The 23,484-nt window shown below is 36.3% G+C and overlaps 3 protein-coding genes across 3 annotated transcripts; all 3 read right to left on the minus strand.

Moving 5' to 3' along the window:
• Positions 1 to 2,740: 2,740 nt before the first annotated feature.
• LOC134854030 (inactive peptidyl-prolyl cis-trans isomerase shutdown-like) lies at positions 2,741 to 8,499 on the minus strand. The gene is made up of 6 exons (XM_063870096.1): positions 8,261 to 8,499; positions 6,779 to 7,097; positions 5,713 to 6,007; positions 5,363 to 5,491; positions 4,606 to 4,832; positions 2,741 to 3,174 (listed from the first exon to the last, which is right to left on the minus strand). Exons 1-6 carry the CDS (start codon positions 8,474 to 8,476, stop codon positions 2,837 to 2,839), a joined length of 1,524 nt encoding a protein of 507 aa, XP_063726166.1. The 5' UTR covers positions 8,477 to 8,499; the 3' UTR covers positions 2,741 to 2,836.
• Positions 8,500 to 11,293: 2,794 nt separating this feature from the next.
• Positions 11,294 to 16,542, minus strand: LOC134854196 (uncharacterized protein DDB_G0283357-like). The gene is made up of 2 exons (XM_063870352.1): positions 16,055 to 16,542; positions 11,294 to 13,163 (listed from the first exon to the last, which is right to left on the minus strand). The coding sequence occupies exons 1-2, from the start codon at positions 16,515 to 16,517 to the stop codon at positions 12,388 to 12,390; spliced, it is 1,239 nt and encodes a 412-aa protein (XP_063726422.1). The 5' UTR covers positions 16,518 to 16,542; the 3' UTR covers positions 11,294 to 12,387.
• On the minus strand, positions 16,521 to 22,333 carry LOC134854807 (mitogen-activated protein kinase kinase kinase 10-like; the record flags this gene model as incomplete). Its single annotated transcript, XM_063871162.1, has 3 exons — positions 21,651 to 22,333; positions 18,540 to 18,810; positions 16,521 to 17,120 (listed from the first exon to the last, which is right to left on the minus strand). Coding segments are annotated over exons 1-3 (1,554 nt in total), but the record flags the coding sequence as incomplete, so codon positions are not given.
• Between the last annotated feature and the right edge of the window lie 1,151 nt (positions 22,334 to 23,484).

Below are 23,484 nucleotides of genomic sequence, written 5' to 3' on the forward strand. Positions count from 1 at the left end.
AAAATCATCGCCAACTATACAAAAGCCTTGAAGACGTTCAGAAACTTCAAAAATCCAGGTTTAAAACTAGAACTCATTCACATTTCACTTCAACTGTTTGATAGTTGAGTTGGCTTCCTATTCGCAAAGGAAATGAGCTGAATTTGAGAAATAAAGTGAAATGAAAATCGAATTTGTTGAGCGTTAGCAAACTCAGCGCAAGCTTTTTCCTAAAAACACCGACAAAAGAATCAAAGCGACTAGAGAAAAACTATCAAAAATTACCACCGCAGTATTCTATATGGCAATTCTGTCTCCAACAGCCATTATAACAAAATCAAAACAAAGGTAATCAAACATTTAACTTATCTCAATAGCAAAAAACATCAGATTCAAAATCAAGGAACTATTCTAGGACGAACTCAATAATTTAAATTTATCAAATATTTTTATCACTTGGATTTAAATACCGACAAACGTCCATCGACGGCCACTCCACGCTCCTCCTGTTTAAGCCCAGCATCCTCAGCCGCACATTTGATATACTCAAACTCGAGACTCGTGAGGTTCATAGTTGGAAAATCATGCCAAGTTTCACTACCATCAACTACCTTCATGATATTTGTCTGTATTCTGTTCTTGAAGTTATCCTTCAGCTTCGAGAACTTTGCCGCACGGCTCTTGCTCTGCTGTTCTTTTGTGTCACTTTGCTTTGAAGATCCGCAAAACTTTTGCATGCCTTCAGCTAGTTTCTGATTGTTTACACTCTTTTTCTCGTCCGCAATTTCGCCTGAAAAATCCAGTTATGTTTCAGTAATATTCTATTAATACTTTTAAAAATTAACTTGGAATGGAAACCGAAAAAGATCAAAACAAGAAAAAAATTGACCCTGAACAAAGTATAAGACTTTGTAAGACTTTGCCTGAAAAGAAAAAAAAACAAAAAAATACGTTCATCGACTGTTAATACTTAATAGCCAACAGAGAGTTGGAAAATGATCAATAAATGCAATTAAACAAAAAAAAACAAGCTGACTTGTTCTTTGAAAAAACTCAACCTTCGAACTTCAAAGAAAAAAATGCCCTAGAAGCTCTTTGAATTTCCAGAAAAAATGATGATTAGCACTTTCTCGGTAAAATTAACCCAATTTGAGAAAACTGGGTCATAAATAGGTAAAATTTTTATTTCGCTGGGAAATCTGAAAATTAAAACCCATCTTCGAAACTAAAAGTCGATCAAAATTTTCGCGACCTTATTTTAACTTTTTCTGTTCGATAGTGGAGTTTGCTTTACTTTTAACAAAGGAATTGAAATTAACTGAACTCAAAGAAAAATCGAAAGTCAAACCGCGAAAAAAAAATTGAGCCTGATCAAATTTTAAGACTTTTCCAGAAAACAAAACAAAAAAATCATCGCGACCTACATAAGAACCTGAACTACATTCATCGACTGTTATTAGCCAACAGACATTTGGAAAAAAAATCAATAAACGCAATTAAACAAAAAAAAAACAGTTCGAAGAAAAAGATGCCCTTTAGAGCTATGTGAGTTTCTCGAACAATTGAGAAAACTGGATCAATAGGCAAAATTTTTATTTCGCTGGAAAATCAGTAATTTTATGTTATGTTTAAGTAATAGTCCATCAATATTTTTGAAAATTCACTTGGAATGGAAACCGACAACATAGCCGACAGACAGTTGGAAAAAAGTCAATGAACGCAATTAAACAGAAAAATTGATTTGGTTTTTTTTGGCAAAAATCTCAACTTTCGAATTTTAAAGAAAACAATAGATGCCCTTAAATCTCTTTGAATTTCAGAACAAATGATGATTGCCACTTTTACGATATAATTAAACCATTTTGAGAAAACTGGATCAATAGGTAAACTTTTTATTTCGCTAGGAAATCTGAAAATTAAATGCTAATTTCGTAACAATTTTTGACACTAGAAGTCGATCACGTTTTTCGTGATTTTTACATGCTAATTTCGTAACGTTCAGAAACTTCAAAAATCCAGGTTTAAAACTAGAACTCATTCACATTTCACTTCAACTGTTTGATAGTTGAGTTGGCTTCCTATTCGCAAAGGAAATGAGCTGAATTTGAGAAATAAAGTGAAATGAAAATCGAATTTGTTGAGCGTTAGCAAACTCAGCGCAAGCTTTTTCCTAAAAACACCGACAAAAGAATCAAAGCGACTAGAGAAAAACTATCAAAAATTACCACCGCAGTATTCTATATGGCAATTCTGTCTCCAACAGCCATTATAACAAAATCAAAACACTACGATGATGATTGCCACTTTTACGATATAATTAAACCATTTTGAGAAAACTGGATCAATAGGTAAACTTTTTATTTCGCTAGGAAATCTGAAAATTAAATGCTAATTTCGTAACAATTTTTGACACTAGAAGTCGATCACGTTTTTCGTGATTTTTAAATGCTAATTTCGTAACGTTCAGAAACTTCAAAAATCCAGGTTTAAAACTAGAACTCATTCACATTTCACTTCAACTGTTTGATAGTTGAGTTGGCTTCCTATTCGCAAAGGAAATGAGCTGAATTTGAGAAATAAAGTGAAATGAAAATCGAATTTGTTGAGCGTTAGCAAACTCAGCGCAAGCTTTTTCCTAAAAACACCGACAAAAGAATCAAAGCGACTAGAGAAAAACTATCAAAAATTACCACCGCAGTATTCTATATGGCAATTCTGTCTCCAACAGCCATTATAACAAAATCAAAACAAAGGTAATCAAACATTTAACTTATCTCAATAGCAAAAAACATCAGATTCAAAATCAAGGAACTATTCTAGGACGAACTCAATAATTTAAATTTATCAAATATTTTTATCACTTGGATTTAAATACCGACAAACGTCCATCGACGGCCACTCCACGCTCCTCCTGTTTAAGCCCAGCATCCTCAGCCGCACATTTGATATACTCAAACTCGAGACTCGTGAGGTTCATAGTTGGAAAATCATGCCAAGTTTCACTACCATCAACTACCTTCATGATATTTGTCTGTATTCTGTTCTTGAAGTTATCCTTCAGCTTCGAGAACTTTGCCGCACGGCTCTTGCTCTGCTGTTCTTTTGTGTCACTTTGCTTTGAAGATCCGCAAAACTTTTGCATGCCTTCAGCTAGTTTCTGATTGTTTACACTCTTTTTCTCGTCCGCAATTTCGCCTGAAAAATCCAGTTATGTTTCAGTAATATTCTATTAATACTTTTAAAAATTAACTTGGAATGGAAACCGAAAAAGATCAAAACAAGAAAAAAATTGACCCTGAACAAAGTATAAGACTTTGTAAGACTTTGCCTGAAAAGAAAAAAAAACAAAAAAATACGTTCATCGACTGTTAATACTTAATAGCCAACAGAGAGTTGGAAAATGATCAATAAATGCAATTAAACAAAAAAAAACAAGCTGACTTGTTCTTTGAAAAAACTCAACCTTCGAACTTCAAAGAAAAAAATGCCCTAGAAGCTCTTTGAATTTCCAGAAAAAATGATGATTAGCACTTTCTCGGTAAAATTAACCCAATTTGAGAAAACTGGGTCATAAATAGGTAAAATTTTTATTTCGCTGGGAAATCTGAAAATTAAAACCCATCTTCGAAACTAAAAGTCGATCAAAATTTTCGCGACCTTATTTTAACTTTTTCTGTTCGATAGTGGAGTTTGCTTTACTTTTAACAAAGGAATTGAAATTAACTGAACTCAAAGAAAAATCGAAAGTCAAACCGCGAAAAAAAAATTGAGCCTGATCAAATTTTAAGACTTTTCCAGAAAACAAAACAAAAAAATCATCGCGACCTACATAAGAACCTGAACTACATTCATCGACTGTTATTAGCCAACAGACATTTGGAAAAAAAATCAATAAACGCAATTAAACAAAAAAAAAACAGTTCGAAGAAAAAGATGCCCTTTAGAGCTATGTGAGTTTCTCGAACAATTGAGAAAACTGGATCAATAGGCAAAATTTTTATTTCGCTGGAAAATCAGTAATTTTATGTTATGTTTAAGTAATAGTCCATCAATATTTTTGAAAATTCACTTGGAATGGAAACCGACAACATAGCCGACAGACAGTTGGAAAAAAGTCAATGAACGCAATTAAACAGAAAAATTGATTTGGTTTTTTTTGGCAAAAATCTCAACTTTCGAATTTTAAAGAAAACAATAGATGCCCTTAAATCTCTTTGAATTTCAGAACAAATGATGATTGCCACTTTTACGATATAATTAAACCATTTTGAGAAAACTGGATCAATAGGTAAACTTTTTATTTCGCTAGGAAATCTGAAAATTAAATGCTAATTTCGTAACAATTTTTGACACTAGAAGTCGATCACGTTTTTCGTGATTTTTACATTCGATAATGCAGTTTGCGTTCCTTTTACCAAAAGAAATGGACTCAGCTAACAAAAAAGTCAAGCCTCGAAAAAGAAAATTTGAGCCTGAAAAAACTTTCAAAGTTTTTCCAAAAAAAAAAACAAAAAACAAATCATCGCGACCTATATAAGAGCCTGAACTACGTTTCTCGAATTAGAAAAACTGACATGGTCTCGGATTCGAACGTTTGATCATTCCCGAGATAGACAAAACACTTACTATGTTTTTGCTTGATTGCACTATTGAGAGCTTCACTCAGTGAGGCATTTCCAGGACATGAACAGAGTCCTCTTTCGAATGCTCTGATGGCAGCATCTATATTGTTTCCCAGTAAAATAAAGCATTGGCCCTTGAGGAGATTAACGACCGGATCGTCTGGGTAGTACTCCAGAACTTGTTTACACTCCGCAAGACATGGTCTATACTTGGCCAGCTCGAAAAGACATCTAAAAGGAAAATCATCTACTGTTGTTGTAGTAGCTACTGATTTCGGTTCCGAACTTGTTTGAATTGGAGAGATCGATTCTGTTTGAGAGATAGAGAGAGAGTTTTGAGTGTTTGAAAGAGAAAATCATCTAATCAATCGCACCAGTGAGCATTTATTTTTCAAAACCCATGCTATTCAATCGAAACAAACATTACTGAATACTATTCTTATAGAACTAAGATTCGATTACAATTTGTTAAGCTATCAGGCTCTTTCCGCATATGTGTCTCAAAATCACGTTGCGCATATGAAAAAAGAAGTTGAAATATTTTTAAATTGATATACGGCAGGTCGATTAAATCGATTTTCCCAGCTCTCCCACCAAAGCACTAAAAACATCCTGTTTTGGCCAAATTTTCTGCGCCTGGGGGGGATTCGACCACCTGCCGCCCCTGATATACGCGCTTTTTTTGCTAAAATATATCCAACTGCATAATCAGATTAAACATAGTACTCCCCTACACAACTAAACTAACGATCCCTTCTCACCTGCATACTCCTCGCATGATTTTAGCCCATAGGGCCATGCGTACATAATCCTCCGCTTCGTCCCTCGCACTTTCCCAACTGACCATGTCTGCCGCCTTCCTGTAGTGGCTTAGAGCATCCTTGTAGCTCCTGAAAAATATAAAACACCCCATCTGATCGACATTCCATTCCATCATGGGACGCTATATTACACGAACATATCCCCTTAATAGGCAAGCCTATTTCCTCTATCCAGAAAAAAACACAAAAAAGTCATAAATATAGCCAGCGGTTACATCAATTGACGCAATAGTAAAACCATAATTTTTATGCATCTATTTGAAGGCAAAAATAAATACAAAGAAACTAGCCTCACTCTATATCGGCTGTTTCCCATTTTGAAAGCCTGTTTGGACGCCTTCAACCTCAGTTGCAAATCATCTGTACTACTCCGTTGACTTCCTTCACTCGCCTCTTGCTCCGGATTACGAGCCAGCTGTTCGATGGCATCGCCCAAAACACAGTCTTTAACCTGGATGTCAAAAAGTACTTCTGAGTTCGCAGGCACTACATTGGGGAGTCCCAACTTCCCGTACGCCAATTCAGGCGCAACTATGAACTGACTTCGCTCTCCTATTTTCATCGTGCGAATGCCCAACTCGATGCCTAAAAATGCCACGGATGCTTAAAATCCCCTGCAACTCGCCACCAATAACATATGTATATAATTTGCCATATCACAAAAGTTTCCTTGAGCGCTAAAAATTTCCCAAAGCTATACCGGCTTTTTCTACAAAAAAAAGGAAACAACCGTTTATGCAGGAGAGATATTTGCACCATATTCTTTCATTAGAACAATTACATCAGAATTGGCGGGCTAAGTGTATCTATAAAAATTAGGCCGTAGCTGCTTCTGCCGGGAAGATGCCCACAATCTGTTCTTTCGATTGAACCCTTAACCACACATTAATCAGAAAGTCTCAAAATCCCAGGGCCATAACTCATTGAGTAAGAAAATTGGGCGCATCCGGTTATGCAGGGCAGCTTGCGAATTTTTTCTTTCGATTGTATCCAAATCTCCTATTGAGAAGGGTCGATTTCGAGATAGGGTACGTGGGGTAAGCTAATAGGAGACTAGGGGAATATGCAGGCACACAGAGGAGTAGGCGATCGTTCTATTGGTAACACTTTTTGAGTGTTTTTGAGAAAGTCTCCTATGGGGTAAGCTAATAGGAGACTAGGGGAATATGCAGGCACACAGAGGAGTAGGCGATCGTTCTATTGGTAACACTTTTTGAGAAAAACTCAACTTTTTGAGCAAAGTGAAAAACTTTCCAATGCGTCCAACACTAATTTGAACCGTTCAACTGCGAGACCCTTCGCTTCCAATAACCTTCAAACGCGAAGCTTTCTTAGTGTAACGGAACATAACTATACCTTCTATCGTAGAACAATCTCCGATTGTAAATGTATGCGGATGTCTTCGCCTCCTAGTCGAGTCAAACGGCTCATCTTGTCCCTCAAGGTAGGCAGAGTAGTCCACACTCACTAAGCCACTAGACACTACTGCTCCTAGCTCCCCCTTCAGAGGCGATGCCTCCAGCACTCGCTTGAAGATGAGCTCCTTGTGATGAGACGAGAACATGTCAGTGATGTCCTTCATTTTTCGCTTGAGGCTTTCCAAATCCAAGTCCCCTCCGTCCTCTTCGTCACTTCCAGTTCCAGATTTGAATGGATTGCATGGAGAACAGATTTCCTGTCAAAAAAGTATAATCGGTAATTTGATATGCAATTCTCATATTCAACACAAACATATTTTCAATGTATCACAAACATTGCATGTATCACAAACATAGCAACACAAACATCTGTAAGCTTGCAGACAGAAAAGGAGACAAAAACCGCCTGGCTCAACAATTATTTGAACAGAAAAAAAATATTTTAAGTTTCAATTCCCCCCTGAAACTACCCTGTAGTTACTAGTACCCACCCAAGGGCCGATTTAGGGATTCGACCACCTGCCGACACAAAGGGTCCCCCCTTTGTACTATTCTGAGATATTCATTTTTGGCTGACGGACCCTAAACTTTTTTTAAAGACGCCTTTGGCGCCAATATATACTAATTTTGAGGGGGGAGCGCGCACCGAAAAAACGCAATTTTTTTGGTCAAAATTTTAAGAAAAAGTGCCTGAAAACGATTTTTCAAAATTTTGCCTGCGGCGCACAAAATTTTTCTAAAACAGGGTCTTATTATTTCTTTGGCAGTTCTCGGAAAATCAGTTTGGTCGACCTAAAAATAAGGTTGAAAAAAAGGTTCCCGATCAACACAGCTTCAAATCAGCAGCACTAATATAACTAGTGAATAAGTATTATTACAGCAACCATTAGTTTAATTTGATCTTTCAAGGAATTGATCACGTCAGCACATCAATCATGCTGTCCAATCATTCTTGTGATTTTGTTAAACAAATGTTGAACTGAAATTTCTTATATTTTGCTTTGATAACACGCTAATCGCAAGCGTAAATAGATTCAATTATCATTGAGCATTAGCGGGTAAGTATATAACAGCCTAGCAGGTAATCATATAACCATTATTTGCCAGAAGATTTGTCTATTAAATTCAAAATCTATGTAGAAATAAACAGCCGTTTTTTCGATTTTTAGTCAACCAGTCAGAGGCCTAACCAGGAGGTGGTTAATAACTTAAAGTTGAACTAGAGCTCACTTAATCATGAGCCCATTGAGTTATGGCTATGATACAAGCGGTCACCTTGAAAATTGCACTGCAAGCGCGATTTGAGCTCGCAATCATATGATGGCTGGGTTACATAACTACCGGATTCGCCATGTCAAGATGAAAGTTTCTACAAAAGCTGTAATCATAACAGCCAAGATAGAGAGAGAGAGCAACTCACCGAAATATACTCTTCGTTGTCTTCCGCCTCTAATCTGGCATCCCCATTCGGCCCATCCAGTAGTTCCCTATTCACTTCCTCTATCTCGAAATCCACTCCCGACTCCAGATCACCAACTGCGATAGATCCCTTCAGAATCACGATTGATTTATTCTCTGGTTTCACTCTTTTCAGGTACCCCCCATCCTCCTCTGTTTCACTGTCACTCATGTACATATCTTGAGAGAAATCCCAATTTTGTTTATTCTTTTTGCAGACACACAAAACATAGCCAGCTAACAGTTGGAAAAAACTAATGAATGCAAGGAAACTGAAAAAACCTTGTTTTTTCGAAAACCTTCAATTTTTGAATTTCGAAAAAAATAGATGGCCTTTAAGACCTTTGAATTTGTAGAACAATTAATGATGGACACTTTTTCGTTAAAATTTACCCAATTTGAGAAAACTGGATCAACAGGTAAACATTTTATTTCGCTTGGAAATTTGATAAATATTTTCCGTTTTCAAAATTAGAAGTAGATCAAGTTTTTCGTGACCTTTACAATTTTGCTGTTCGATAGGGGAGTTTGCCTTCCTTTTAACAATCGAAACTAACGAATTTTGAGCTGTTACCTGTGACCCGTTACTGAAACACCGGAACTGATTTAGCCACAAATATTGTAGTCTTTAAGTCAGAATTTTCAGAATAGTTATCGAGGCTGGTAATTTTTTTTATGCTATCGTTTCATCCTCAAATCAATTCTCTTCCTTTCAATGCCACTTCCATGAGCACAAACATGAGAATTTTTCATAATAAAATGATCTTTCTTGCCAGCTTCTTTTAACCGAAATCTAAAATTTTTAACCTGTGGCTCGTTTTGTCTCATACTTTCATTTTCGAATCAACTTATGAGACTGAGAAATCAATGACAAAACAGTACTCATGAATTATTGTGCTCTTCATCCAGAAAATCAAAAGAAACTAACCAAGCAACTATTAATACCTAGTTTGAAACATGCTGAGTGGATCGTCGCCCCACTTCCGATACAAAAGATCTGTGTCATATTCGATCTTTTTTGTGAATATTAGGGGTGAAAATTTTCAAGGATAACATAAATCCCTGCTCGGACACTATAATATTCATGGAAATTTATTTTCGACGAATTTACGTCTTAACCAAGGGCTCCATCACAAAACATAGCCTACAGACAGCTCGAAAAGTCAATATATGCAAGGAAACAAAAAATACTGGCTTAATTTTTAACATACTAACGTTGGAAGTTCAACACAGAGGCGAAGCTGTGCTTCGCAGACACACGGGAGGAAAATGCAAAAACGAACTCTAAAGAGGAAAAAACAAACTGAAATGAAGAGAAGATTAAAAAAAACACTGAAAAAATGACCACCAATAAAGCAGCTACAGTTTCTATTCAAACTGCCAATGTTATGCAGCAAAAATTCGACCAAAAAATGCTGGATCCGAAACTATTGATTAGAAATCTCATGTCCTTGCATCTGCGCCACGGTAGCTTGGAAGTAAACAAGTGGCCCAGCTTATGCTGGATCTACCTGTTCTAATTTTTAAAATACATTGTTCTGATACGGTACTGCGTAATTTTCAAAATTTCAAAAAAGCGACTTTAAATTAAACCCTAGAGTTTCTCTGCTTAAAGAGGGGATAAAGGAGAAAAACACTTCTCGCTCTTTCAATTGAAGTCCTCATCTCAGATTTGGCGAGGTAGTTCTCGAAAAAAAAAACGAAGATTCATAAAATTGCTCAAAAAGTCAAAAATTTCACTTTCCCTAAATCCATAAAACTTTCTCTACAAAAAGCAGGGAAATAGCTGTGCTTTCAACACCCTGATTTTTAGATTGAAGATTTCCGCACCCTGATTTTTTAGATTGAACCCTTAATATCAGATTTAGCTGGTAGTTTTCGCGAATAGTGACGAAATTTCTTGAAGAAAAACGATAGCTACTTAAAAAGGAATTTTTCCTTAGTCCATATCAAATTTTTCTACAAAAAAAAACAGGATAAAACAGATTACTCAGGAAAAAGCTCAGTACCATGTTAGTTTGAATTAACTACCAACCTCAAAAACAGCAGGTTAGTTTTTGAAAAGAACGGGCGAAATTTCAAAATTGGACATTTTATAAGGCCATGTTTTTTAGAACGCATGGCATAGCCGCTTGCGCAAGTAAGATGCACATATATTTTTTTTCGTTAAACTCTTAATCTCCGATTTGAAACTGTAGATTTGAAGGCGTAGAACGTGAAGTGAAAAGAGACCGGCGAAATATGCATGCACATCGAAGAGCAGCCGATTTTTCCATTGGTCTCATTTTTTCGAAAATCGGAGAAGTTGTTTTCAGCAAAAAGTGCAAAAAAATCTTCCAAAGCGTAGCGGTAAAAAAACGAAAAACAACAAATCTCATATATTTTTAGAAAGCATGTTTTTTCCAAACAGGCCCTAAGACTAGCCAAAATAAAGCAGCAACATGTGCCATTAATATTTTTACGCTTAAACCGAATGAACTGTTTTATTTGCGACTTAGATTAGAAGAAAAAAAATGCGTAACAATACACTACGCTTGGCTTGTGTAATGAAATATATGTTTGAATGAAATTTTATTGATAAAATAACACAGAAAACTGGATCAATAAGTAACTTTTTATTCCGCTGGGAAATCTCAAACTAAAACTAAATTAGCTCATTTCAAAGAAGGAAGCTGTAACATCAATCTTTGTTTTATCAGAGAAAAAAATAATCTTCCGGAGGAGTTAAAATGTCGGCTTCTGGATTTGGCAACACCTAATTTTTATTTTCAGCTCCAAAAGTTACGAAAACTGAGACGATTTGAAGTTCTCGACAAAAGTTCCACGAACATCCAGTTTAATTTCTTAATCAAAACTATGTGATAATACAAGTGGCTTCAAAAATGGTCCTAAAATATATCGACAGCTGAGCATTTATGCAGAAAAAAATTGAACCTTATTTTCTCGCATTGGATCAAATTTCACAAGAAATATGCATCTGTTCCAAGCCGACTCAGTTCTCAGTTTAATTAAAAATGCGGTAACAGCAAGACCAAAATTATTTTCTTGTTTCCACTCATTCAAAAGAAAACTGATATGTACAATCTACTAAATAAAATTGTCCAAACTATTTAATATTCGACAAAATAGCAGATTGCTACATTAAGGTGAAACATCGAATTATGTCTGACATACAATAGAGAAATATACACAAATAAACTCGAATTTAGTAGAAATGAGATTAACCTGATTTTGAAAATTGTAAAATACAGCATATATTTATCGATTTATATATCCATCAATTTTGAACTGAACTCTTCAAATCTCTATGTAATAAAATAAAACTACCATGGACTGGAAAATTAAAGAGCGAAGGAAATTAGCAAGAAATACAAAGACAGAAAGACACGGATTAAGAAAACATACAGAATCAGCTATCTAAACTGAAAAGATATTCTATTTGTAATGGTATAGAAAAAGAAAAATTGCAACCTTTTTGCTATCGCTCAAAAACGAGGACGTACTCAAAAGTTATGCATAACAAGAAAAAGTTTCATTGAGAAGACTGCAGTAGTTGCCAGTATAGCGTGCAGTTTGTTACAAGTCTTTCCTTTAAGAGTTCAAGTCTTTCCATTCTTGCTGGCTTTTTTGAGATACGTCGTGACTTTTTAAGCGAAATTTACGGGTATTGTGAAATTTATGAATGAAAAAGAACAACAAATATCTTCTAATCTAAGTAGAGAAATGCGCTGGTAATTCGACATCTATAATGATTTCAGGTTCAGCATTCACATAGTGAAGCAAGTAGTGCCAAAACATAGCCAACTGACAGTTGGAAAAGAGTAATAAATTTCGAAAAAAATAGATGGCCTTTAAGCTCTTTGAATTTGTAGAACAATTTATGATATAGACTTTTTCGTTAAAATTGACCCAATTTGAGAAAACTGGATCAATCGGTAAAACTTTTATTTCACGGGGAAATCTGCGAAATCATTACGTTCATTACTCTTAATACGGAGCTCGAAGCAAGAGCCAAATCTATATGAAGATAGTGTACATAAAACATCAATGTTATTTGATAGGTGTATAATCTATTAAACTGGGTTCGAGTTAAGCACTGCTGATCACTTGCGGAGGTTCCGGTCTCGGCGGAGGTGGACTGGACGACGAAGACCGCGAGCTGACCGTTTTTTGCGTGTCCTCTTGCTTCGAAGTAGTAATCGTGTCTGATCTCTTCGGGTCATCGTCTGACGACTGGCAGTCCATCTCGTCACCTGAACCGAGAAACGAGGATTGGTTCAAATTGGGGTAGTGTTGGGCGAGAAATCCTGACGACAAGTAGTTGTGCGAAGACGATGAGTCATCGTCTGTATTTGAATCATTTAGCAAATCCGGTTTCGTTGGTTCCGAGGATGAAAATACTGGGTTTGGGATGTAGTGCCTTGGGTTCGTGTGCGTGTTGTGTTGATGTACTAGCAAAGGCGACACAGACGGACTTTTTGCAAGGTGGTACTGGTTATTAGCTGCAGCAGCTTCCGCTTTGAACAAGAAAGAGCTGTTATTATTAGGCGTGATGACTCGGCTGTTGCTACCTTGATGCGGCGACATTGGCGGTTGATGCTGCAGAGGTGTTCTACGGGACGGGTGGTTCTTCCCGGGAATAATCGGAGAGTAACGATTGCTATGCTGGTGAGAGTGGTTCGACACTCGTATTTCACCGTTCTGCTGAGTTATGTAATTGAAGTGGGATGGCTGGTGCTGAGAATGGTGAGACCCAGTCGGAATTCGATAGGTGGGCGAGAAAAGTCGACTGTCTCCAAAACCTCCTCCTCCGCCACTCCTGGCATCATCGCAATCAAAATCTTCGCCGTATGAGGACAAGTTACCTACATATGATCCAACAGAAAACAAAACTACTCAATAATGTCATAACCGCAACTTTATTGAAAAATAATAATAGCGTGAAACATCAATTGTTTGATTATTTCTCACCAATTCACACAAAAAAAAACATAGTCAACAGACAGTTAAAAGTGTCAATGAACGCAAGTAACCAGAAAAACATACTGACTTATTTTTCGACAAAAATCTCACTTATCTCGAGCTTCAAAGAAATAAAATGGACATATTACGATTGACAATTTGATACAACTAACCCAACTTGAGAAAACTGGATTAATAAGCACAATTTTTTTTATTCGCTGGAAATGTGATAAAAATAATGATGACCCAACTTGTGAGACTGAGACACCATAGGTAAATCAAAAGTCATGATAATTAAGACCGTCCACAAGAAAATCAAAACAATTTAATTCAAATCAAGAAAAAAACGCTTTTTTAGTTTGATACAGATGCTAAGTATATTGTAGCACCACTTGCGATACAAAAAACATTGCCAAGGAAAAATACCACCCTGTGCTAGATCTGGGTCATATTCGATCTTTTTTGGGAAATTTATACGGTGACAAAACTTCAAGGATAACAAAAGAGCATAAAAGGATACACTTTTATGCTTAAGGAAAAACATTCTGACAAATTCCGCCTTAAGTAGGGGCTTCATCACAAATAATAGCCAACAGACAGTTTGAAAAGAGTCAATGAACGCAAGTAACAGAAAAAAACTGACGTACTTTTTGAAAATTATCTCTGCCTCTCAATCGAAAATTCGGATAATCGAGACCCATCGTGATTCGCGCTCGTTGCTTGAGGGTGAGGCAACATTACCCAGCCCAGAAAAATATCCCAAAAATTGCATGTAGATCTTAACCAGGGGCACAACAGCGGTTATCCGTGAAGAGCTGAACAGCTCGTATGATGGTCTTTTCCCTGTAGATGAATAGTTTTAAGAACATTCGAATTTCAAAGAAAACAATAGATGAATTTTAATAGAAAACAAACTTTAATTTCAACGACAACAAAAGATGAACTTTTTAAAAAACTAAACAATTTAGGATTGACAGTTTTTGATAAAACACACCCAAATTCAGAAAACTGGATCAATCAGCATATTTTCTTTATTTCGCTGGGAAATCTAACATAGAAGCGGAGCGGAGCTTCGCAACACTTGTGATGCAAAAAACACATTGCGATACAATTTAGGGAATGAAAAAAGAACAAAATAAAAAAATCAGAAAAATTATGTTGAAAAAAAAAATACTTAAGTGGAAAAATTACTGCTACAAAACCTTCAAATTTGTATCAGATGAATTTCATGAACAGCCCATAAAATTGGAAAGCAATTACCGAGCGGCAACAAACTTTGGGTCGAAATGTGTTCAGCCGAAAACAAAATTGTTGTCATAAAAATATCATTTAACTAAAAAGTTTTAAAAACCCATCCCAAACGGATAAATTTTGCCCTCGAAATTACGCAAAATAAGTCGACTCTGTCAATGTAACATAAACTGAAACTGTTTGATTATGTAGAAAAAAAACCGAAAAAAGTAAACCAATTTAAGACCTACTATAAACAAAAAATGGGGTTTAAAAAAAAACGAGAAATGAACGGACAGAAACTATGACGGAAACCATGAATTTTCAAGAAATTGAGCACGTTAGAAGATTCTGTAGAAATGAAGAACCTCTAGAAGTGAAGATCTCCTGTGCCTGAAGTTATTTACGGGAAAAAAGTCTAGTAACCGATTGCAATAATCTTGTTTATCACAAGGGTAATCATTAAAAATCCTTTTTCGAAAATAGAAGTCTGTCACGTTTTGTTCGATAGTGTAGTTTGCTATGCACAAAATTCATTAAAGAGTTAATTCATTAGTCACGTAGTTCAGACTCCAATATAGATCAAGATGATTTTTTCACTGTTTTTTTTTCAGGCAGTCTTAAAATTTGTTCAAGCTAAAATCGGGGATCGCAAGTCTTTCACACTCAAATATTCCATTCGAACATTCACTGCCGAGAAACGATTTCACGTATTATTTGATAGTTAAAGCAGTTTTTCTTTCCTGTTTCATGCCAAAAAAGCTTCACTTCCGCACAGCTTCAAAAACAAAAAATTGTGAAGTTTTATACAAGATGATCAGTTCTTCAACGCATCTTAATCAGAATCTGACATTTTTAGCCTGTAGCTTGTTTTGTCTGAATTTTTTAAAATATCGAATAAACTATTGAGACTGAGAAAAAATCAAAAGTCAAACCGCGAAAAAGCAAAATAGAGCTTAAACCAATTTTAAGACTTTCCTGAAAAAAAAATCAGCAAGACTTTTATAAGAGTACTCACTACTTTCATTGCTCTTAATCACAAACAATAGCCACAAAAAGCTGAGAACAGAGGCTATGCAATTATTCATGATACAAATAGTGATTATAAAAGCAAAAAAGCCACCAAATAAGTGAGCATTTTAAATGAACATTTTTATCTGCGAGGTTAGATAAAAAGAAGATTCGTACTAGTAGACTAATGCTGGCTAGTGTAAAAACAAAAAAGAAAATCAAACCGCAAAAGGAAAATCAAATTTGAGCGTGAACAGATTTAAGACTTTTCCTGAAAAAAATATCGCAACCGATATAAGAGCCTTCACTGCGTGCATCGACCCAGAAATACGATTTGAAAGATACGTTCTAAAAAAGTAGAAATCAATAAATATAGAATCAGAGAAAAAATCACGATTCTTGCAAACATGCTGAATCACGATGCTGAATATTATGCGGCATCTAAATCTCGCATAACTTTCACGTGGATTTGATTCGTCTTCAACAAATGAGGAATTACACAACGAACTTATATTTTCGTGCAGCATAACTTGGCTTGGCTTAATAGATTTACCCTGTTGGGAGTTGGGTGATCGGTTGTGTGCAGCCAGATCCAGATTTGTGGGTCTGCTGAGTCCTCCGGAGGATACCTGGTCTGATATCTTAATGATCTTCTGAGGCGTGCTCTCTTTTGTTAATTCGCTATATTTATATATGTCCACAGGGTATTCCTTGTCAGATATTGGCTGTTTCTTGAAGCTGTTGGTTGGGCCTGAAATAACCACTCCCAGGTTGCTGCATGTTCCACTAGTGTTCGAAGATGTACTATTTCGATCCGGCTTTCGTTTTGCAAATGTTGATATGCGTCTCCAGATTTTGCTCTTGAAACTTCTGGATTTCCTGGTTTGCTGAAGAGAATCACTCACTGACATTTGCGACTCATTACTGTCGCTTTTATTTGCACCACTGTTTATATTCCCACTGCCGATTGAGAGGATATTGCCTTCGCTCTGCGAGATCTTCCCATTCTTACTCATAGTGAAGTCATAGCTTTTGCTCGAAATATCGTTGGCATCGTTCGCGCTCATTTGATCACATGAGTCGTGAAATGGTCTGGCATTTAAATAAGGTATTCGTGGTCTTGACCTGCTAGATCGTCCATTCCACGTCCCGTACCCTTGCGCAAAATCTAGCCTCGGAGAACTGAGCACACCAGCTTTACTGCTATGGAAAATGGAGGAGCTGAAAGAATCTTGACTCAAGATTTCTGAGCTGTTGTGCGTGAATTTGGGAAACTGCAATGACTCGTCTATTACACTGACCTCATGCACAAGCCCTCGGGGGAAGCTTATTTCTGGTTCTGGCTTCCCTGGCTTCCCTGACTTCAACCTGTTTTTGGGTGCCTTCTTACTTTCTGGCTTAGATCCCTGCAGATTCAAAGCTTCCTTCAGTTCTTTCTCTGCTAATCGCAACTGAATCTCTCGTTTGTCTTTGTGCGCCTGTATTAGCTGTTCGACCAAGTGTTGCGATATCGAGTTGCCTCCGCCGTAATCAGTTGTCGTAATGTAGTCGTAGTTGATCTCAGAGTACCAGTTCTCCTCTCTGAATTGCACGAATTGATCGCCAGACATGAACTCGACCTGGAGTCATAGCAACACACTTGTATGAACGCATGCGCAGAAAATCGATATCACACGAGTAAGTGTGACTGATAAATTGTTTTCTGTGAGCCTAGACGAACTTGTGGCGACATAAAAATAAGGCCTTCAGAAATCACAAGAAGAGAATACTCAAAAACTCTTACTGATACTACGGCTCAAAATAATGGCTACAACTAGTGGAAGTTTTACAAGTTAACTCAAATCGTTGGTTCACAATTACTAGCGCCTAACGCACCTCCGGTGCTTCGAATTTTCAACAACTCATAAAAACTGCATTTATTGGAAATAACATCTGCATCCTTTGAGTGTACCCTGACAGCATCCAATTACAGGGTTGGTAATCACAAATTGTGTAAATTTTTTTTATTAGTTTTTTTAGTTCATATTTTGAAAAACCATAAAAAATTTTTAGAATTTTTTTTAGCTAAGTTTTATAATGGATTAAGAAAAGTCCCGTCTCGGAAACTCAAAGCCATTGAGCAGTCGCATTTGGACGCAAGATTTGCATATCCTGAGAGTTCTCCGAGAAACTTCAACTACAGGGTTCGGAATTTCAACTTTTGAAGAAAAAAAAACAAATTTAAGTTTTCTGAAACTTGTTTGAAAAAATCACAAAAAATTTCACACCTGGAAAACTACCGAGAGTTGAGCAGTCATATTTGGAGCCAAAAGTTGCAACTCCAGAGAGTACTCTAATAGCCCCCAACTAAAGGGTTGGAGTTTAAATTTTGAAAATTAAATTAAATTTTCTGAATGTTTTGAAAAAATCAGAAAAAACGTCATATCTCGAAAACTACAAGGATTTGAGCAGTAAAATTTGTAGGCAAGATTCGCAGTCCATGAGAGTACTCTGGCAGCACCCAACTACAGGGTTGGGATTTTCTAATCTTTTGATTTTGTTCACAACTGAGTTTTCTAGAAATTTTTAAAAAATCCAAAAAAAACATCATATCTTGAAAACTACAAGAATTTGAGCAGTCATATTTGGAGGCAAGATTCGTAATCCCGAGATTTCCCTGACAGCACCCAGCTACAGGGTTGAGATTATCACATTTTGTGAACTTTTTTAACTTAATTTTTCTGAAATTTTTTTTGAATAGCTCCCAAAAATCGTCGTATCTCATAAATTAGAAGTATTTGGGTATTCATAATTGGAGGCAAAAACCACAGCACCTGGAGAAGCCTGACAGTATCCCAATAATGGGTTGTTAATTTAAAACTTGGTGAAAAACTGGAAAATCGAAAAAAAATCTTAACCATTGCAATATAAGATATAGCTTAAACACGAAAAAAATCTTTCGTTAAACATGCAAAAATAATAAGTTGAAAAACTTTAACATGGCGAGATAGCGAATCCCGCATTTAAATATATAATAGAATTCCGAATTGTTTGTTTACCTGGCTATACTGATCCAGAACAGACAGCAGCTCTTCTACGATCTGGTTAAACGACAACCTGGAGCTGACCGATACGTCCCAGCAGCCCCTCATGATGTTGGCGACGAACCCCCCCTCCATGTGGGTGGGAATAGGCAGTGTGAGGTTATGCTCCCCTATCTTGTACAGTACAGTGTGGTAGGGCAGGTTCCTGTAGGGCGCCTGACCAATCATCATCTCCCAAAACACCACCCCGAAGCTCCAGCTGTCACTTGCGTGCGAGTAGAGCGACCTAGTCAACATATAGAGGTACAGACACAATTTTAACTCAGAGGCGAAGCTGAGATTCGCACCACTTGCGATACAAATATGAATGACATGACTAAAATCAAACGAAAAAAAACTTCAAAAAATCGTGTTTGTCAAAAATTTGAAACAAAAGCCCAAAACATCCTAAAAAAGGCCTGCAAATTTTCAAAACAAACCATTTCAGCGGAACTAAACCGACAAGAATAGGCAGATCGAAAACAATCTTAACTAGCCGAAAATTTTCGATTTGCAAAAAAAACAGGTCTCGACTCAAATCGAACTCCCAAGCTCTGTCGTCTTAAGCATGGCGGGAACTAAGCCAAAAAAAAATTAAACAGATAGACGATAGCCCGAAAAAACAAAAAATCTAGTTAAAAAAAACAAGTTCTGGCTGGATTCGAACCACAATGGGTTACCTCTACTCTAGATGGGCCGTATATCGATTGAATTTGAATTGAAATAAGCAAGCGGTAACAAAGGCCAAAATATCTGAGCAGAAACGTGTGACGCCGAAAAAGCAATTCAAAAAATTCTGAGCTAATAAAAAAATTATGTCCTCCCCCCAGAACACACGCACGCACAAAACTTTTTTCGATCCCCAAACGACGCAATAGGAGTCCGCTAGGTCGATATAAACTAAATCGGAACTTATTAAGCCGATAAAAAAGACAAACAAAAATGAAACTTTCACATATCGACCTATGTAAAAAATAAGATTCCGACGGACTTTTAAAATGCTACAAACACTTGAAGCACCTACAATGAAAAATGTTTGCAGCAAAAAAAACGCAAATAAACCGAAAAAACATAAGCAGACAAATAATGGGCCGAAATTTTCTTGAACCGGAATATTTAACGTTTGAAAACAATACAAAACCTAATCAGATTCAAACCCAGGATTATTACCGTCCCAGTCGTATTCGTTACCTCCAGTCTAAGAGTGCAGGAGACACTAAGTAATTTGAAATCATTATGAACTAAGGTACCACCAGGAGTCCAGATGAGTCCTGTGAACAAAATTAATTACGGAAAAAAGTCTAGTACCCGATTGCAACACCATTGCTTATCGGAAGGGTAAAGAAATCAGAAGTCAAATTGCGCCAAAAGTACATTTGTGCCTGAATAAATTTTAAGAATCTTCCTGTAAAAAGAAACAAAAAAAACAACCGCGACCTATATGAGAGTCTTAACTACGTTCATCGACTCTTAAAACTGGCTTGGTCTCGGATTTGAACGTTTAATTCTTCACGACATAACTCCGCTCTTTGCCACCACACTACTGGACCCACATTTTCATGAAAATTAACTTCATTAATAAAGCAAGCTATCACATGACTCAAAAGATTCTGTTAAATTAGCTGTTGATATATTCCAGTTTAATAAAGCTTGCTAATCTCAAGCGTAAAAACAAATAAAACGTTTTTCACACAGCAATTTATTTGTTTTGACCATTGAAAACAAACATTAATTTATCTAATACACAGGCCGTGGGTTCGATTCCCGCTTCGGTCACGGTTGGAGGCGTACCAGTGTCATCCGCCTCCTCAAGGTGGGACCGTCTGTGGCAACGTGGATGGACAGTTGGAAAAAAATAATGAACGCAAAACAGAAAAAAAACACCGACTTGTTTTTTGAAAAAATATCAACTATCGATTTTCAAAGAAAAAATAGATGCCATTGAACCTCTTTGATTTTCTAGAACAATTTATGAGTGGCACTTTTTCAATAAAATTGACCCAATTGGAGAAAAACTGGGAAATCTGAAAATTAAATTCGACTTTCGAAACTAGATGTCGATCACGTTTTTTTTGTGACCTTCACACTTTTGCTGTTCTTTCAACAAAAGAACTGAAATGAACTGAACTTAAAAAGAAATCAAAAGTCAAACCACTAAAAAATGAATTTGCGCCTGAATAAATTTTAAGACTTTTCCTAAAAAAAACAAAAAAAATCATCGCTACCTATTATACGAGTCTGAACTACGTTCATAGACTCTTTAGAAAAAAAAAGATTTTTTTTTGTCTTCGGGTGTTTTAGTTTTTTTTGTTTTCCACGCGAAATAAGGTACCACAAAAGATAATCAGAGCAGGCCGAGTGATACATTATTTTAAATCCCTTTCAATTTTGATTCGAAGGTTAAAAAAAATCAAAAAAAAATATCTGTTTCGAGAAAACGGATTTGAAAATTTTGATATTTTATCTGATTTCGAGCAAAGAAAGCGAATATAAGAGACTTATGAGCAGCTAATAATAGAAGTCTTACAATTCAAGTTAAGCCATGAAAACTTAATTCTAATACAGTAAAATTATTTTTCGAAATTTTTTAGCGCCTTTTTAGGAAAAAAAAAAGTTTTGGGAAAATCTACAAACTTGAGAAAAAAATGATTTTTTAATTTTTCATTTAATGTATGAGAAAAATCCTTTTCAAATTTACCTATTTTACCATAAGTTTCGAAATTCAAGATTTTCGTACAGATCCTCTCATCACACCACGAACAAAAAACGAGTTCGTAATGTGATGAAAAGCACACAATTTGAAGAAAAGAAAGAAAACGTTTTTTTTTTCAAATTTTTAAAATTATGGTCGTAACTTTCTGAGCTATTTGTCTAGCAACCGGCTACCCTTGTTAAAGTTAGTTAGTCAAAATTTTTTGTGGAACTAAAATCTCAAGACGAACAATCTATGGATGGTAACATCAAAAGTTCATATACTATCACTAGCAGTGTTCCAAATTACTCTTATGCGATTCGATTGAAATGCAATTGGATTATTCAGTTTTATTTTTTACAGACTGCTATTGAAAAATTCGAATTGACTTTTACCTCTTGATGACCTCCGGAGACATCCACTCGACAGTGCCTCCACCTTGGCAGTTATTCTGACTCTGTCCCTGGAATTCAATCGGCTTGGCCAGACCAAAATCAGTGATCTTCAGGGTCTTATTCTCATAATCAAACACTCCGTCCACATCTACTGGCTGAGAGAACAGAATATTTCCACTTTTCAAGTCCTTGTGCAAAATGGGAATCGGTGCTTTGTGGTGCAGATACTGCATGCCTCTGGCTATTTGCAAAGCCCACTCAATCAAAACATTAGGAGGTATAGCTTTATGGTAAATAACTGGAGTTAGAGGTCCCCCAGCACAGAACTCCAAAACCAGGCACCTTTTCTCGGGATTGTCTAGCGAGATCTTCAACAACTTTACTATGTTCTCATGACTGAGATGATGTTGAATGTATGCCTCTTTTTTCAGCTTCTTTTCTAAGCTTTTCTCGTTGTAGCTCTGTGTCAAATTGGGACTCGGTATTTTTACTGCAACTTTTTCATTGCCTAGGTAGCCCGCGTAGACTTGTCCGAAGCCGCCTCTCCCAATAAAGCTTCCTGAACTGTCGAAACTGAGTGATTCAGATGGAATTTCGAAATCAGATACATCTGGGTTGGACGATACCAGCTGCATCACATTAGAAGGATGGAATAACCCCTTCCGCTTATCCGATTCATCCATCTAAACATCATCGCTCAGTTTGTTCATTGGCATGTTGCCGCAAAAAATGGGATACTTTAATAGAAGATTAGCCACCTACCTGCTGACCACGCAAAAACGTGATTGAATAACATAACAATGCAAGCTAGCAGACAGAACATAACGAAAGACTGCTATGTCGAAAAAAGATTGAAAAAATAACAATACTTAAAATATTTTCATTTTGTCTCGAATTTGTTCAATTTGAGTGAAAACGTCTAGCAACAAAATGGCCGCTGTTAAAACAGAATTTGAAACTATTTATCGAGCGGCAACTACGCTGAAAAAAAACCGTGTATACACCCGATGAACGAAAACAAAAAAATGTTGCCTGAAAAGTTTCTGAAATTCCATCTTTTCAGGCCCTTCCCCTCCAAAACAAACAATAGGATTTTAAAAGTTTATTTTTCTTTTCAAGAGACGCAAAATTAGGTCGCTGAGCCGATAAAACAAAAGCCAAAACAGTTTAAAGCCGAAGAAAGCTTGGACCTAAAATGACTAAAACATAGCCAACTGAGTTGGAAAAGAATAAAGAACGCAAAGAAACAGAAAAAAAACTTGTTAAAGAGAAATTCAAGAAAAATCAGAACTTCGAGAATAATTTTTGATTTATGCATTTTTGATAAAATTAACCCAATTCGCGAAACATAGATCAATAGGTAAATTTTTAATTCTGCTGGGAAATCTGATAACCTAATTTAATTTTCGAAATTAGAAGTCGACCAATTTTTCGCGGCCTTTACAGTTTGTCTTTACAGTCAAGAGGCAAAAAAACACCAAGACCTATATAAGAGTACTCACCATGTTCATTACTTCATTACTCTAGGAAGCAATTAAGCAACATCAGAGTTGTTAATTTGACAAACTACTAAAATGAATCAAAAACGCTTCCAATAACAATGAAAACTGCTTACTGAACAAGAGAAGTCGGGTCAGCAGCCAGACTATAGGCTAAAACTTTTTTGAAACAGTGTTTTCTATTAGAAAAAAAAACAGGTCCTGAACGGTTCGAACCAAGGCCTTAAGCCGTTCCAGGCGTAGTTGTTACCTCAAAACTATACGTGCTGTAGAAGCTAACAAACTTGAAATTATCAATAAAGCTATGAAAAGATTCAAGTGACTAGAAAAGATTC

The sequence above is a fragment of the Symsagittifera roscoffensis genome, chromosome 9 (assembly GCF_963678635.1).
Source record: "Symsagittifera roscoffensis chromosome 9, txSymRosc1.1, whole genome shotgun sequence".
Classification (NCBI taxonomy): Eukaryota; Metazoa; Xenacoelomorpha; order Acoela; family Convolutidae; genus Symsagittifera; species Symsagittifera roscoffensis.

What these genes read in the sequence shown, in the direction of transcription:
- LOC134854030 (XM_063870096.1), bottom strand. Translation starts at nt 8,476, where the DNA reads ATGTACATGAGTGACAGTGAAACAGAGGAGGATGGGGGGTACCTGAAA. An exon ending in AGATTGTTCTACGATAGAAG is followed by an intron (nt 6,008 to 6,778) that starts GTATAGTTATGT and finishes TGGCATTTTTAG; the next exon opens with GCATCGAGTTGGGCATTCGC. An exon ending in ATCATGCGAGGAGTATGCAG is followed by an intron (nt 4,833 to 5,362) that starts GTGAGAAGGGAT and finishes TTTTCCTTTTAG; the next exon opens with ATGTCTTTTCGAGCTGGCCA.
- LOC134854196 (XM_063870352.1), bottom strand. Translation starts at nt 16,517, where the DNA reads ATGAGTAAGAATGGGAAGATCTCGCAGAGCGAAGGCAATATCCTCTCA. An exon ending in ATCACCCAACTCCCAACAGG is followed by an intron (nt 13,164 to 16,054) that starts GTAAATCTATTA and finishes GATCATATGTAG; the next exon opens with GTAACTTGTCCTCATACGGC.